This window comes from Ceratina calcarata, unplaced genomic scaffold (assembly GCF_001652005.2).
Source record: "Ceratina calcarata isolate Rehan_Ccalc_2016 unplaced genomic scaffold, ASM165200v1 scaffold127.2, whole genome shotgun sequence".
In the NCBI taxonomy this organism is placed as follows: domain Eukaryota; kingdom Metazoa; phylum Arthropoda; class Insecta; order Hymenoptera; family Apidae; genus Ceratina; species Ceratina calcarata.
Genome location: NW_017133727.1, coordinates 1,197,018 through 1,209,658, shown reverse-complemented (window position 1 = coordinate 1,209,658; position 12,641 = coordinate 1,197,018). Strand labels below are relative to the sequence as shown.

General features: G+C 35.2%; 4 protein-coding genes across 5 annotated transcripts in view; 2 read left to right on the top strand and 2 right to left on the bottom strand.

Moving 5' to 3' along the window:
- Nucleotides 1–3,259, bottom strand: part of LOC108628068 (radial spoke head 1 homolog) — a 6,840-nt gene extending 3,581 nt beyond the window's left edge. Inside the window, exons 1-4 of one of the 2 annotated variants that reach the window (XM_026816349.1) lie at nucleotides 2,063–3,259; nucleotides 1,507–1,733; nucleotides 1,094–1,198; nucleotides 734–952 (exon numbers count right to left, since the gene is read on the bottom strand). In XM_026816349.1, the coding sequence (XP_026672150.1) occupies nucleotides 734–952; nucleotides 1,094–1,198; nucleotides 1,507–1,733; nucleotides 2,063–2,210 (699 nt within the window). In that variant the 5' untranslated portion in view covers nucleotides 2,211–3,259. The remainder of the gene's footprint in view (nucleotides 1–733; nucleotides 953–1,093; nucleotides 1,199–1,506; nucleotides 1,734–2,062) is intronic. The other variant, XM_026816352.1, reaches the window with a different exon arrangement.
- A 103-nt stretch (nucleotides 3,260–3,362) lies between these two features.
- On the bottom strand, nucleotides 3,363–11,572 carry LOC108628059 (RNA-binding protein 42). The gene is made up of 5 exons (XM_018029739.2): nucleotides 11,339–11,572; nucleotides 10,899–11,140; nucleotides 10,328–10,705; nucleotides 10,055–10,249; nucleotides 3,363–3,720 (listed from the first exon to the last, which is right to left on the bottom strand). The coding sequence occupies exons 1-5, from the start codon at nucleotides 11,377–11,379 to the stop codon at nucleotides 3,596–3,598; spliced, it is 981 nt and encodes a 326-aa protein (XP_017885228.1). The 5' UTR covers nucleotides 11,380–11,572; the 3' UTR covers nucleotides 3,363–3,595.
- On the top strand, nucleotides 6,281–9,751 carry LOC108628084 (uncharacterized). The gene is made up of 3 exons (XM_018029776.2): nucleotides 6,281–6,532; nucleotides 8,958–9,261; nucleotides 9,476–9,751. Exons 2-3 carry the CDS (start codon nucleotides 9,059–9,061, stop codon nucleotides 9,717–9,719), a joined length of 447 nt encoding a protein of 148 aa, XP_017885265.1. The 5' UTR covers nucleotides 6,281–6,532; nucleotides 8,958–9,058; the 3' UTR covers nucleotides 9,720–9,751.
- A 184-nt stretch (nucleotides 11,573–11,756) lies between the features above and the next one.
- Nucleotides 11,757–12,632, top strand: EMC7 (ER membrane protein complex subunit 7). The gene is made up of 3 exons (XM_018029207.2): nucleotides 11,757–12,022; nucleotides 12,200–12,458; nucleotides 12,532–12,632. Exons 1-3 carry the CDS (start codon nucleotides 11,814–11,816, stop codon nucleotides 12,616–12,618), a joined length of 555 nt encoding a protein of 184 aa, XP_017884696.1. The 5' UTR covers nucleotides 11,757–11,813; the 3' UTR covers nucleotides 12,619–12,632.
- The last annotated feature ends 9 nt before the right edge of the window (nucleotides 12,633–12,641 follow it).

Genomic DNA, 12,641 nt, shown 5'->3' with positions numbered 1-12,641 from the left:
ATATTGTTCGTTATCAGGTCTGATAAAAATAGTTAAAGCGAACGTATATCGTAAACGATAACTACGAGAGTTGCTGTGGGTTTGACATAAAATTTAATTAAAATCATCAGAATTTCCAATCAGCTTTCAATTAACTAATGGTGTTGAAAATAAGTGCAGAAATATCTTTTGTAAGCGAAGTCGAAAGACTAACGGCGTAGGAAGAGGCCTCTCCGATAGAAAACAGATGGCTAAGTCCCGGCCACATTGTTTGGGCCAGGCCGATAAGACCACAGCGTATTTCCACCCCTTAAAAAGGACGTTGGGAAAGCGACGAGTCAAAGCAGCAATAGTTCCTTGCGAGCGCCCAGACGCATAACAGCGAACACGCCGTATTAGGAACAATTTCTTGCGATTTAATAAAGTTTATAGCTTATCCTTACATTTGAAAAGAAAAATTTTCGTCAGCGTCAATACTTAATTGGATATTTCCTTCTATACCTTTTAGCACGTAGCTATTTATTATTAGCATTATTCTTCCGACGTCTGATTTCTTTTTAATTATAGGAAATGCGTTTTCCTAAGGTACATAAACTTTTGGGATTGACTGTATAGCCAATACATCCTTAAGATTTCCAAACAATCTCAACATATTCGAGAATCGGGGAATTTTCAAAAACCTGTCTCGATCCTGAGAAAGATTTTCGTTTCGATCCTTACATTCAATACACACACTTTTAAAAGATAATCTTACCTCTTCTTGCAGAGGTACAGGTTCCGGCGGCAATAAATCAGGATTGTAAGGCGTAATGCAACGTGCACGCCAGAACGCGATGACGCCTCTCCTCAAAGGGGGTGGCTCGAATGGTACAGGTTGTGGTTCTTCCGACTTCGCGACTACAGCATCAACGTCCTCTAGTTCGTCTTCTGCGCCTTCACCTTTTCTTCCCGCGATCTCAGTTTCTGGGACTTCCTTCAGTCGTGATTGAAATTTATTGATTTCACTATTTAATTTTAGAGAAAATGATCCGAAAATAAGAGTCACATTTGAAAAATCAATGTTGACTCTTATATTCGGGCAGAGGAGGTAATTGTTTTGGAAAAGAATCCTCACTTCGGGAACTTCTTTTGTCTCATCGTAGTCGGGATCCTTCAGGTGTACGTAGTGTCCGTGTAGCATGCAAGCATTCTCGAACGTGAAGCATCCTCGACCATAAGGCTGTGATCGTAATTTTTCTTAACACTGTTTCATATTCTTATTATACATTCAATATCCTAATTACAAAAATATGTATGCTATTAATATCATTCGATTTTCACTTCCAATTGTCCAATGGCTTAAATCTTTTTAGTTACACATTTTTTAATATGTGTTTGATATCATACATTTATTTATTACATTTATTATAGTAAAATGCACAAATAGATCGAATGCATTATCTTCTTCAAAACTTAATGCGTTTATACTTATATAAAACTGGTTCCATTTTAAAACAGGCCTACTGCATTATCTCCTTGAAAACTTACTAAATTCAGTTCCCAATGTCCGTGAAATCTATGCCGAGGGTGGATCAATTGTCCAGGACCTTGCATACGATCTTTGATCCACGTACCCATGAATTTCGTGTTCGTGTCTGCGTAAGAGTATGAACCCATCCCATGGCGAAGATTCTTCCGCCAAGAACCTTCATAAACGTCTCCGTTTATATAATAGTACACGCCGAAACCGTACTTCGTGTCGCGTTTCCACTCGCCTGTGAAACACGCTTATCTGCAGGCATTGCATAAAACTTGCCACTTTTTTTAATTATTACTACATTACGTGACTCATTAATATATAGATTCTGCAGTTTATTATTTAATATTTCATATATAGATTTATAAAAGGAATTAATTACACAGGAAATAAAAATGTTGTATAAAACTACGCCAACAGTGATAGAACATAGTTATAAAATATTATAAAAAATGTCTGTATGAAAATCATTATTTAAAAAGATTATCACGAATGTTTTATTTGTATAGAATTTAGATAAATGTGATATTCGCGTGTGCCTTCAATTGATCTGCGATTGCATTCTACCTTCGTATCGCGTTCCATCAGGATACCAAAAGGTTCCTTGGCCATATTTGACACCCTGCCTCCACTCGCCGTCGTAACGAGCACCGATTTTAAAGACGTACAATCCGCGGCCGTGCCTCAATCCTTTGCAATACTGGCCAACGTACATGTCTCCGTTCGGGAGCAAAGCTTTCCCTTGGCCGTGTCTGTCACCCTTATCATTCCGCTGACCTTCGTACAACTACAGTCGTTTCATAAAGCGTCGAATGCAGCTAATGCAATTCATCAAATATAACATCAAGTTATAATAAAAAACCTGATATTTTTTAATTTGAAGAAAATTAAAAATTCTTTCTATCATGAAACCATCCAATAGATCAGCTGTCGTTTTTAAAAAGAAGATTTTCCAGCCATTTGGCTGATTTCTCACTGGAACGCATATAGATTGTTCAACGTAGATCCAACGAATAAAACGACTCGCCGAATCACCATTTAGGTTAATAAAAGAGACTTTTATAATGATAAAAAGGGAAACTCCTACCCCTAATGGATTTACTTCTTCTTCTCCCTTCTCCCCACCGATTTCCGGATATTGTGCCATTTTTAATTTTTATATACGTCCGCCACGCATTTTGTTGTTCATAAACGATGTTAATGTATTTTGTTTTGTTATCAATAAATGCTTTCAACTGCTTTTTGAATATTCGAGCAGCTTGAAATTCAAACTGAACAGAGACGCGGTTTTTTTATTCGATCTCGGAAAAATTGAATAATTCAAAAGAACCAAGTAGCTTGAAAGAATCGAGTAACTAGGAAGAAATTGAGTTGCTTTTTTTATTACCATTCTTAAGAAATATCTTTTGAACAAACTTTATATAGGTATTCCATTTCAAACTTTAACGTTGAATACCTCGATTTTTAATACCGTAACGAGTGTTCAATTTTCAAGCACATGTAATGGAGACTTAAATTGACATTTATTATAAGTTTCAAAAGACATTTAAGAAAATAGACTCTAAGCGACTATCTTTAAATCAATGAAATGTCGTTTTTCATAATTCTGTTAAAAACGTTAGGAAAGCAGCGTTTGAGAGAAAGAAATGAACACTTTGTCACGATATGTTATCAAGGACCTCGTAAATTTTCTCTAGTGGCAACCATCCCTAGAAACGCATATAAAGGACAGTTAAATTAACATTTATTACAAGTTTAAAAGCAAGTTAATTTTTACGAGAACGTCCTAAAACATAAAAGTAAAAAATCATTAGTTCATTAAAAAGGATTGAATCTTTTGGCGGTATATAAATGAACGATGAAACGATTAATCACGTTGTCAATTTATTTCAAATACATTCACGATATAACTGCAGCTTTTACACAACCCCTTTCAACTCCATCACGTGTGAAGCTTCAACGACAGCAAATACGTATGTGCTTTACACGTAGAGATACAATTCGATGGGAACTCCGTCACTTCTAAATGAAACGAACGTCCAGAACCCAATTGGCGGGTGAAAGTATGAATGAGAAAAGAAAGAAAGGCGGTCGGTCACGTCACCGGCCGGTCAACAAACCAATTAATGTTTGCTTTTCTTTCTCTTTCTTCCGTACCGTCTCCAAATTCCGTTGCTTCCACGAACTCTTGCGCAGCTTTATCGGTCGCGAGCCTACGTATCGCCCTAGAACAAAAAACAACAGTAATTTCGTTCGATTGAAGTTATTTTTGCGGGGGATCCATCAAGATATTTTCTCTTTTTTTTTTCGTTTTTATTATCCTTTAGTAACAGCTTTTATTTTTAGAATTGTTTTGAATATCGCAGAACAGAATTCTTAAATTAATAACGTACAGGTTTTATTTTATATATAAATCTTTACTTTAGTTTCTCCTCAGCTAGGCCCTCCGGGCGGGTTGCCCTTGCTAAGGCGGACGGACACATACACACACAGTGCAAGTGCCTTTTAATAGTAGTGGTAATAGTAGTTAATAATTAAATCTGTTTAAGTATTGCACTGTTCGTTATATAATTACGAGAAGTTAATTATTATCCGGATAATTGAAAGTGAAATTTTACTCGGAAACCTTAAGCTTTTCAAATTGTTCTTATTAATATCATTAGCAAACGTTTCATTTACTTGATCAATTGCATCGCTTTTATCAAGAATACAATTGATTTCGAAATAATAAGATTTTATAAAAATAAGATGAATGAAGAAAGATGAAATGATTTTATAAAAATGAGAAAAAATGTCATCCTATGAAATGAATACAGACACACAGAGTGGTCCAATAACTATTATCACCTAATTATCTTCGAAAATCGAAGATTTGGGAAAAGATTTGTTTAACCAGTTACCCTGCACAAACGGGGGCATCTTACAGAAATAATAATTCTTTTTATTAGAGTCAGTTTAACAGTAGTAGAGGCGCTTCAAAGAAGATATCAATGTCACTTGCACTTGTTTTAATGAAATATCTCAATTTTTAAAAGAAATGATGGTATCCTCATAATAATCAGAGAGAAATATTAAATTGTTAATCAGATTTGTAATTCTTAATCAAAATCTGAACTAAATGTCCTTTAAAAAATTTTAAAAAGAATGTTTTTAAAAATGATCAGAGAAAGAAGTTAAATCGTTGATCAGATGTGTAAGTCTAGTCAATACGATCGCAAGGTTACACCCGGGATACCGGCGGAGACCGAGTCACCGGGTACCTCAAACAGTCGCTCGTATATCCGTTCGAATGATCATCACTTCCACGATTTAACCCATCCTTAGGTAAAACAAATATCTATCTGCAATGTATTTTTTTAATTGATTACTTCTAACTAACTTCATCAGATGTCACAAGATGCGCTACTACAGTATCATAAATATTATACATGGCTAATAGCTATAGTGATATAAGCAAGGTCTAAACACCTATCGTTTTGCGATAGAGCTATTCTGCGACCCGCCAACATTGATGATAGAATATTGATTGATTATTTATTATATACATAAAATATCAAAAGCTTATATCATATTATGATACTTAAATTGTTTATCTAAAACACACTTTTTTGACGATCAATGTTTTATTTTGTATACAGATCCGCAGTTTCATATTTTCAGACCGACTAAAAATCATTCGTCCGACCCGAGTTTGCCTCTAGTTTGCAACTAGTTCGAATATTGACGTTCTGCTTTAATTCAATTAGAGAAATTCGTGGAACTGTACGATTGATCTGGTGGTAAAAAAATGCGAACCCAGCTGTTAGTCAAGCTAATAAATAGACCGACTTGTTCAGGCTTTGGCCGCCTGCTTCGACAGGTCACCCCCGGGTACATAATTCGCAACAGACTCTCTTTCTATTTGGAGACAATATGTTTATTTTGTAATCGAGACGCGATCCTCGCCTCGTCGCAAAATTAAATATACCAACGGAAATATGCGCGGCATTTCACACCCACCGTATAGTCACCGTGGACATCAGCGGCTGCATACGGCATCACTCTGATTCATTCGACATTCGAAGCCAAAAAACGAACAGAAGAAGGAAGAAGAATCGCGAAAAAATGCGAAACGAATCGGGAACGAGGACACTGATTGATCTTTTTAAGAAAAATTAATTTCGATAGTTGCAACGCAATCAGGAAATGTTTCATATCATACTGTATTATATTATTGTACATTATATGTCGTACATTTATATTATACAATATTACCAAAGCTGTGGAAGGAGCAAGATTAAAATTATTCAATTCAATTAAGTAATTACAAGTAATGTAAAATAACTGTTTTATTTTATATTAAAGTTTAACATTCATCGTCGAGTATTTGAAAATGAAATTACGAATTGTCTCTCAAGTATTTTTATTTAATTTGAACAAAATTGAATTAAATGAAATATCTCAAACAAACCGAAAGTTAATATTATACAATATGAAATCATGTGCAATTAAAAGCAGTTCCATTGAGAACTATCAAAAGACTTCATGGCGTTACAGATATTAAACTTGTTAATAGCTGTACACATTTTGATCTGTACAAATAAATAAATAAATCGTGAAAGATTATTTCTATGAACTCTCTCTCATTAAAAGCTCTTATAAGCCGCAAGAGTTGAAGGAATGAGGAGATGAAAAAAGAAGAGAATATTTGATGACGATGACCTGAACAAAGGGTGCCGATGAAGAAAAGGACATGAAGTTTACGGGACCAGTTGCTCATCGAAGAAAACAAACCGGATTGGCTATACCACGACCAGGTGGGGGGTTTACAGGAAAGAACGGTGCTGGTAGGGGTTGTTGAATGATTACCGGAGGACGGACGACGTCGGAACGCACTCCGTCGCTGACACCACGACGAGTAAACGGATGTCCAAGTGACGACTCCGAGTGTTCACCGCGCCGAAACCCACGAGGAAACTGTGCGCGAAGTGACAACCGAACTTCGACTTACGAATTAACCGAACCGACGACTTAACGAAAAGGACATTAGCTTCCACGGTAAGCATTTTACAATTGAATTCTACTCATTGCACTTTCATTGTATTTTCTTTTCTTTAATATAATTTAGAGAGTAATGCTACTGTTGCTATGCTCCTTTGTTAATGCAATAAATATAAGATGTTCTTAAGGTGTTCTGGCTACACAATCTTTAGAAAAGTGTTCTACTTGCTTTATAAGCTGTGTGCTTAAGAGATATTTTCGATTGAAATACGATATAAGATTTATTAAAGTCGTTCAATTACTATGTTCTCCACCCTTTAACATTGTGCGAGGAGAATTTTTACTGTTTCCAATTATTTCAGAGCTTTATTCTTCTATTACATCAATCGCTATTTCATAACAATAGTTCTTTTATTATCTTCTAAGTATTTAGTATTATTGATGAAATATGTACAGTTTGGGACAATGATTCCCGACCCGTTCTCGATTTTGCTAGTTTACCCTATGGAGACAAGACACGATAACATTTATGTATCAGATTTAAATTGATTTCGTTACCGCTAATAGTGTTGAAAACTTCCTATTCGAATTACTCGTTTGACATTTCGGATTTGCTACCTGTTTACAGGCGGAAATTGTAAAATCGAACGTTCTATATAATGACGATAATTTGTTGGTTTCCCTTTGCCAGTAATACAAATTTGCTGGTAATAGAATGACGCTGTACCGCCCGAGAGAATAAAATTCATTAAAAAGAGCATTGCTTCTAAATTCTCAAAACTGAATGAATGAGTGAAAACTGTTATGTTCAATATCGAAGATATTAATAGACGGAATAAAATACATTAAAAGTGAAATGCGTTATTTTCCTTATATTGGTATTTCATTTTCCACATTTTCCTCAACTGATTATTTTGCTTATATTATTTCCTTATTGCACTATTTCCTTCTTATTAAAAGAAATATTTGACAAATGTTTTATTTCTTGAAATGTATTTAATCTATCAATTCTTCTAATCGACTTTAACAGCTGATATTATAGCCTTCAGCTAAAGTATTCTTTTAGTTATACATATAAGATTTTCATATAACTTATAAGTAGAATAAGCGCATATAACATAGTAAAGATTGTACTGTATAGGCATAATTCTCAAGCAATTAAACAATAATAATAACAATAATATTTGGTTTGTCTTAAATAAATTTTCATCAATTTCTTTAGCTTGCCTAATTGTTCACACTTAAAAAATAAAGCTTTAACCATAATTAATCGATAAAAGAATAATAAAGTATATATATATATATAAAAGTATATACATATGTTACTGAAGTAATTATAAATACGAGTAAAACATATCCGTACAAATCTTTGCCAGTTCCATTGAAAACGAAAGTAATGAAAATATTCACGACCCTTCTAACTTCTTATAAATATAACCATCTTTCCAACTGGATAAATGCAAATTAGCGTAGGCAGCTTTTTTTCTCTAGCTAATTTACATAACTGTAATCAAATTGCTGCTCGTTAAAAAAAAATTCACGGTGTTTCCAATTGGATTAATGTAGCCCGAAGAAAAATTTTCAGGCGAGAAAAGCTTCCTTTCAGTTAAACATCATAATTATTTTCTTATCACCAATGTTTCTTGAAGAGTTGAAACACTTTTTCCAAAATATTATGTTAATCTAAATGAAAGTCGCACATAAAAGTCTATCAACCAGTAATAAATACATTTTGGTAATAAACTATGGGTTATTGTGTAAAATAAATCATTTGTGGCATTAATTAAATTAAGAAATTATATGTACTATACTCTTGATATATGTACATAAGGATGATCCATTACAATTTCTCTTTCGATAAAATTTAATCATTTTAAAGGGGCCCAAAGTTTAGAAGTAGGAAAATCGAGTTCTACCCCATACATAGACATATATATACTCCAGGTGGCCGTAAATGTTTACCTTTTAAAATCAAATGCTTCCTACTCATACTGTTTGTGTGGAAGAATGTCCCATGCAAGCAGCCTGATCCTGCGGTAACTAAAATCGGCAAGTTACTGGATACTTACTGCACTAAATTTAGCAGGAGTGTTGTTATAAATAGTAATGTGCCCATTGCAAAAATTTCTCAGAAATATAAACAACGCGCATTCGGCTGTCGTCAAAACTCGAGGGACTCGCGATCGTCCTAATAACGATCGACAAGATACATATTCACCCACGTTTCAATTTAATTTATCTCATCGGTTCAATTCAGCGCGTAAACTTTTTCAGTATCTGTTAATTCGTTTACGCGCAATTTATAAAATCAATACAACATTCCTATCGCGATCGGAAATTGCTGAATTTATTGCAAACCAAATATATGTTGTTCCCACGTAATATTCTTGCCAATTCTCATCACGATAAGATATTTATTATTATATAATAGGTAAGTTTAGTACTTATTGTCATTATACCTGAATTTATCATGCTTTTTCAGAACTTGCAAGGAAAGAAGCTTGTCAGAGAAACGAACGAATCGTTTCGCGGAGGCGGAAACGAATACGAGAAAGACGTCGAACGAAAAAAGAGAAAAGTAGGATGCTTTTCCCTAACATGATCTACGCCTTGGCGATTAATGCTTTCTGTATGGTGTGTTGTCGAGCGGTACCATTAATCGACTTAACAAACACACTGGAACAGGATTCTGTAGTGACGTCCGCGTGCACATCGAACGAAGGCTGCTGGGAATGGTTCCCACTGGAGAAGATTCCCGAGGACCTTGCTACCATACCCGAGACAAAGTGTTTATTTCTTTCTCTCAAAATCTGCTATCCTTACATTGTTAACAGAATTAAGAGAAACGGAGTTCTTTAAGGACACTCGTATAAAACTTCCATTTTTTTGGAACTCCCAATAAATGAGGAAATAAAAGCTATAATGTTGTAATTAAGGAAGGCAGTAAATCTTCGATCCCTCGTCACCAAAATGTGGATTAATATTTTTTACGATTCGCAGAATGGACATCCGGCGAGAAGCAATGAGCTTAGATTCGAATACGATGGAAGAATGGACTGGCGATTTACCAGTGTTGACCAAACAGATTCACCAATCGCCGATGACTAACAAGCACGGCGGGAATAGATTGTCAAAGAAGGATGGTGTTATGTCTCGTAACTGGAGCGCCGGTGGCATGCCCTTTTCTGTACTCTACATGAATCCACATAGTCCACGTGGGAACCATGCCAGTAAGGAATTATGAAATAAACGTGAAAGAACGATTATTGCACGGTACAATAGTGCCCATATTGTTAAGGTACTACTCTTAATCGTCTTTTTAACGCTCTTGATTCTAGTCGTGAAAGTTCTTAATCTCGTCAACAAAAAGTAGATGTATGAAAATGTTTGTTACTCTTCTATATCTAATAGCTGAGTTCGCTCGTTCATTATCACGATAAGTAGACTGCGGATTTTTATGTCAAAAATTAAATCTAGCTCCAAATCTCTTTTACTTAACAAAAGTAATGATACAGACATTCTCTAAAGTTTCTTAAAAATAAAATCCGCGATCTAATAATGTGTTAATTATTGACTCACCGTTCATCTCCTTCATCGCCTTAATGAAATCTTGTGGATCCTTGAACGAGACGAATCCGAATCCTTTCGTCTTGTTCGTTCTTTTATCTCTGACTACCTTAGCTTTTTGGAAGCTCGGATATTTGCCGAAGACCCTTACAAGCATTTCATCCGTGACGTCATTTCCTAAGTCTCCACAGAATATTCTGAAATCGTCTATAACAAGAAAAAATAATTGTAAAATGTGTTTAAATGGAAAATAAAATTCATGAAAGCAGGCAGAAATTTATTAACCTTCGTCCCACTCCAAAAGAGAAGAATCTTCCCAAATCTGACCACCAGCCATTCTCACGATCTTCTTGTTCTTCTTCCCTTTACCTTTCGGGTGAGACTCCTCCGCGCTGGCGTTGGCCATAATCGAGCTCGCTTTCCCTTGACTAATCGCCAATTCGGCGGCAGTGCTAACACCTTTCACTTTGGGTTTCTTTTTGCTGTCATCTTCAGGAATCTTTGTATTGATAATCTGTTCAATAATTTCTGGATGAATCATTGGCGTCGACGTGGATTCATAAGTTTTCGGGGTAGCGGTTAAACACGTGTCCACCATGTTCGGTAAATACGGATTACTTATCTGTGCAGGCGACGAATAGGTTGTAATAGAAGGAACCGTACCTACGTAAAAAATACTTCATTAATAACAATTCTGAAACGAATGTAACTTGAAGTATAAAGTATAAATACTAGGAGTGTGCGGGTACTCGTAAATTCTGAGCACCCGAGCCTCATTTCGAAAGTTTGACCATCACATGTTTGGATACGTAAATTTTCGGGTACCCGCACATTCCTAATAAATATGATTATTTACCTTGTCTTGCAACTTGTTGTGGGATTAGCATTGGGGGTGGTGGAGGCGGTGGTGGTGGCGGCGGTGGTGGTGGTGGGAATCCGATCATCGGAGGGAAAGCTAAACTAGCTGCAGCAGCGGCAACAACAGGTGTTGGAAGTTCATGCTGTTCTAATTGTCTGGCTACTTGATTATAAGTATTTGCTCCGATCACGGGCCTCGCCATAGGCGTGACTAATTGCCCACCAATCTCGGCTTCAAACCTGAAAATTCATTTGAACTTGCGATTAATTAAAAGCATCTTAGAACTTGTACTATTGAAGGCAGCTTCTCGAATGTCATGTCAAGTGGTTGTACAAATATTCAAAAGAAATATATATAAGCAAATCGTTGAACAAACAACTAAATCGTTGAAATATAACAGGTTAGAAGGATCGTCTATGAATTTAAATACTCTGTACCTGTTCATCTCATCTTCCATTTGACGTAATTTCTCTTCCATTTTTACGTTTCTCGTTTCCGATTTCTTTAATAATTTAAATATACACTTTTATAATAATAAGTTTATTTCTTGCAAGAGACAAAGTCACAATCACGATAACATCTATAACCTGAATTCCATCTGATTCTATCTAACTCTGAAACGCGCTGAACAATCGTCTCAATCTTATATGGAATCATCAACCCCAACATAACAACATAAATAAGCGAGAAATAATTTACAGCAGAGTTATTTTAGAATCAAAAACTGCACAAATAAAATAACGATTTCAATAATATATCAAGTTTTATAACGTACTTCTAAAAATTGTTCCTTATTTCTACAATTAAATCGTTCTAATAAAGCAATGTTCGGCTTTATGGCTGTAATACATTGGCAGCTATGAAAAGTATCGAGGGCAAACTTCCTATCGTTCGTTAAGTATATTAGTCAACATGATTATGTACAAAATCGTGATTTTTCTATTTTTCGTTATTGTCAACACGTCAAATAAATGTGTAATTGCCGAAAACGATGAGGACGCGTCTACGGATCTGTACGTTATCGAGGGAAAAGTTTTCCCGTGGGAAAACGGGGCTCCAAACGGATGGCAACTGATGACACACGTCATGGCCAACGGTGGAGAACATTACGGTTTCTTAAGGTAATAATTATGTCAAATATCTCTAACGAACGAGTAAGAATCGATTATTGTTAAACGAAACGATTACTTCTTTCGTAAGTCGTACATATCTCATACAAGGAGCAAATACATTTTGTCGTTTGTATAGGTTAGGATTTCTAATAGTATTTTTGTACATTGTACATTTAATACTTTTAGGGAGGACGGAACGTTTATTATCTCAAATGTACCATCTGGCTCATACGTAATCGAAGTTGTCAACCCCAATTATGTTTATGAGCCTGTAAGAGTAGAAATTAATTCTAAGGGAAAATTCAGAGCAAGAAAAGTTAATCTGATTCAAACATCACAAGTGATACAGGTCCCCTACCCACTGAAAATGAGGCCACTTACCCCATTCCGTTATTTTCAAGTCAGAGAACAGTGGAGAGTTACAGACTTTTTGTTCAATCCAATGGTATAATAATTAATTTAACAAATCACATTTATTTAAAAAAAAAACGGTCCACCATATTTTTGCATTTTTCCAGGTATTGATGATGATACTACCACTATTATTGATCATGATTATACCAAAAATTACAAATGAACCTGATACTAGAAAGGTCTGTAAATAATTGAATCAGAAAATATATTAAGA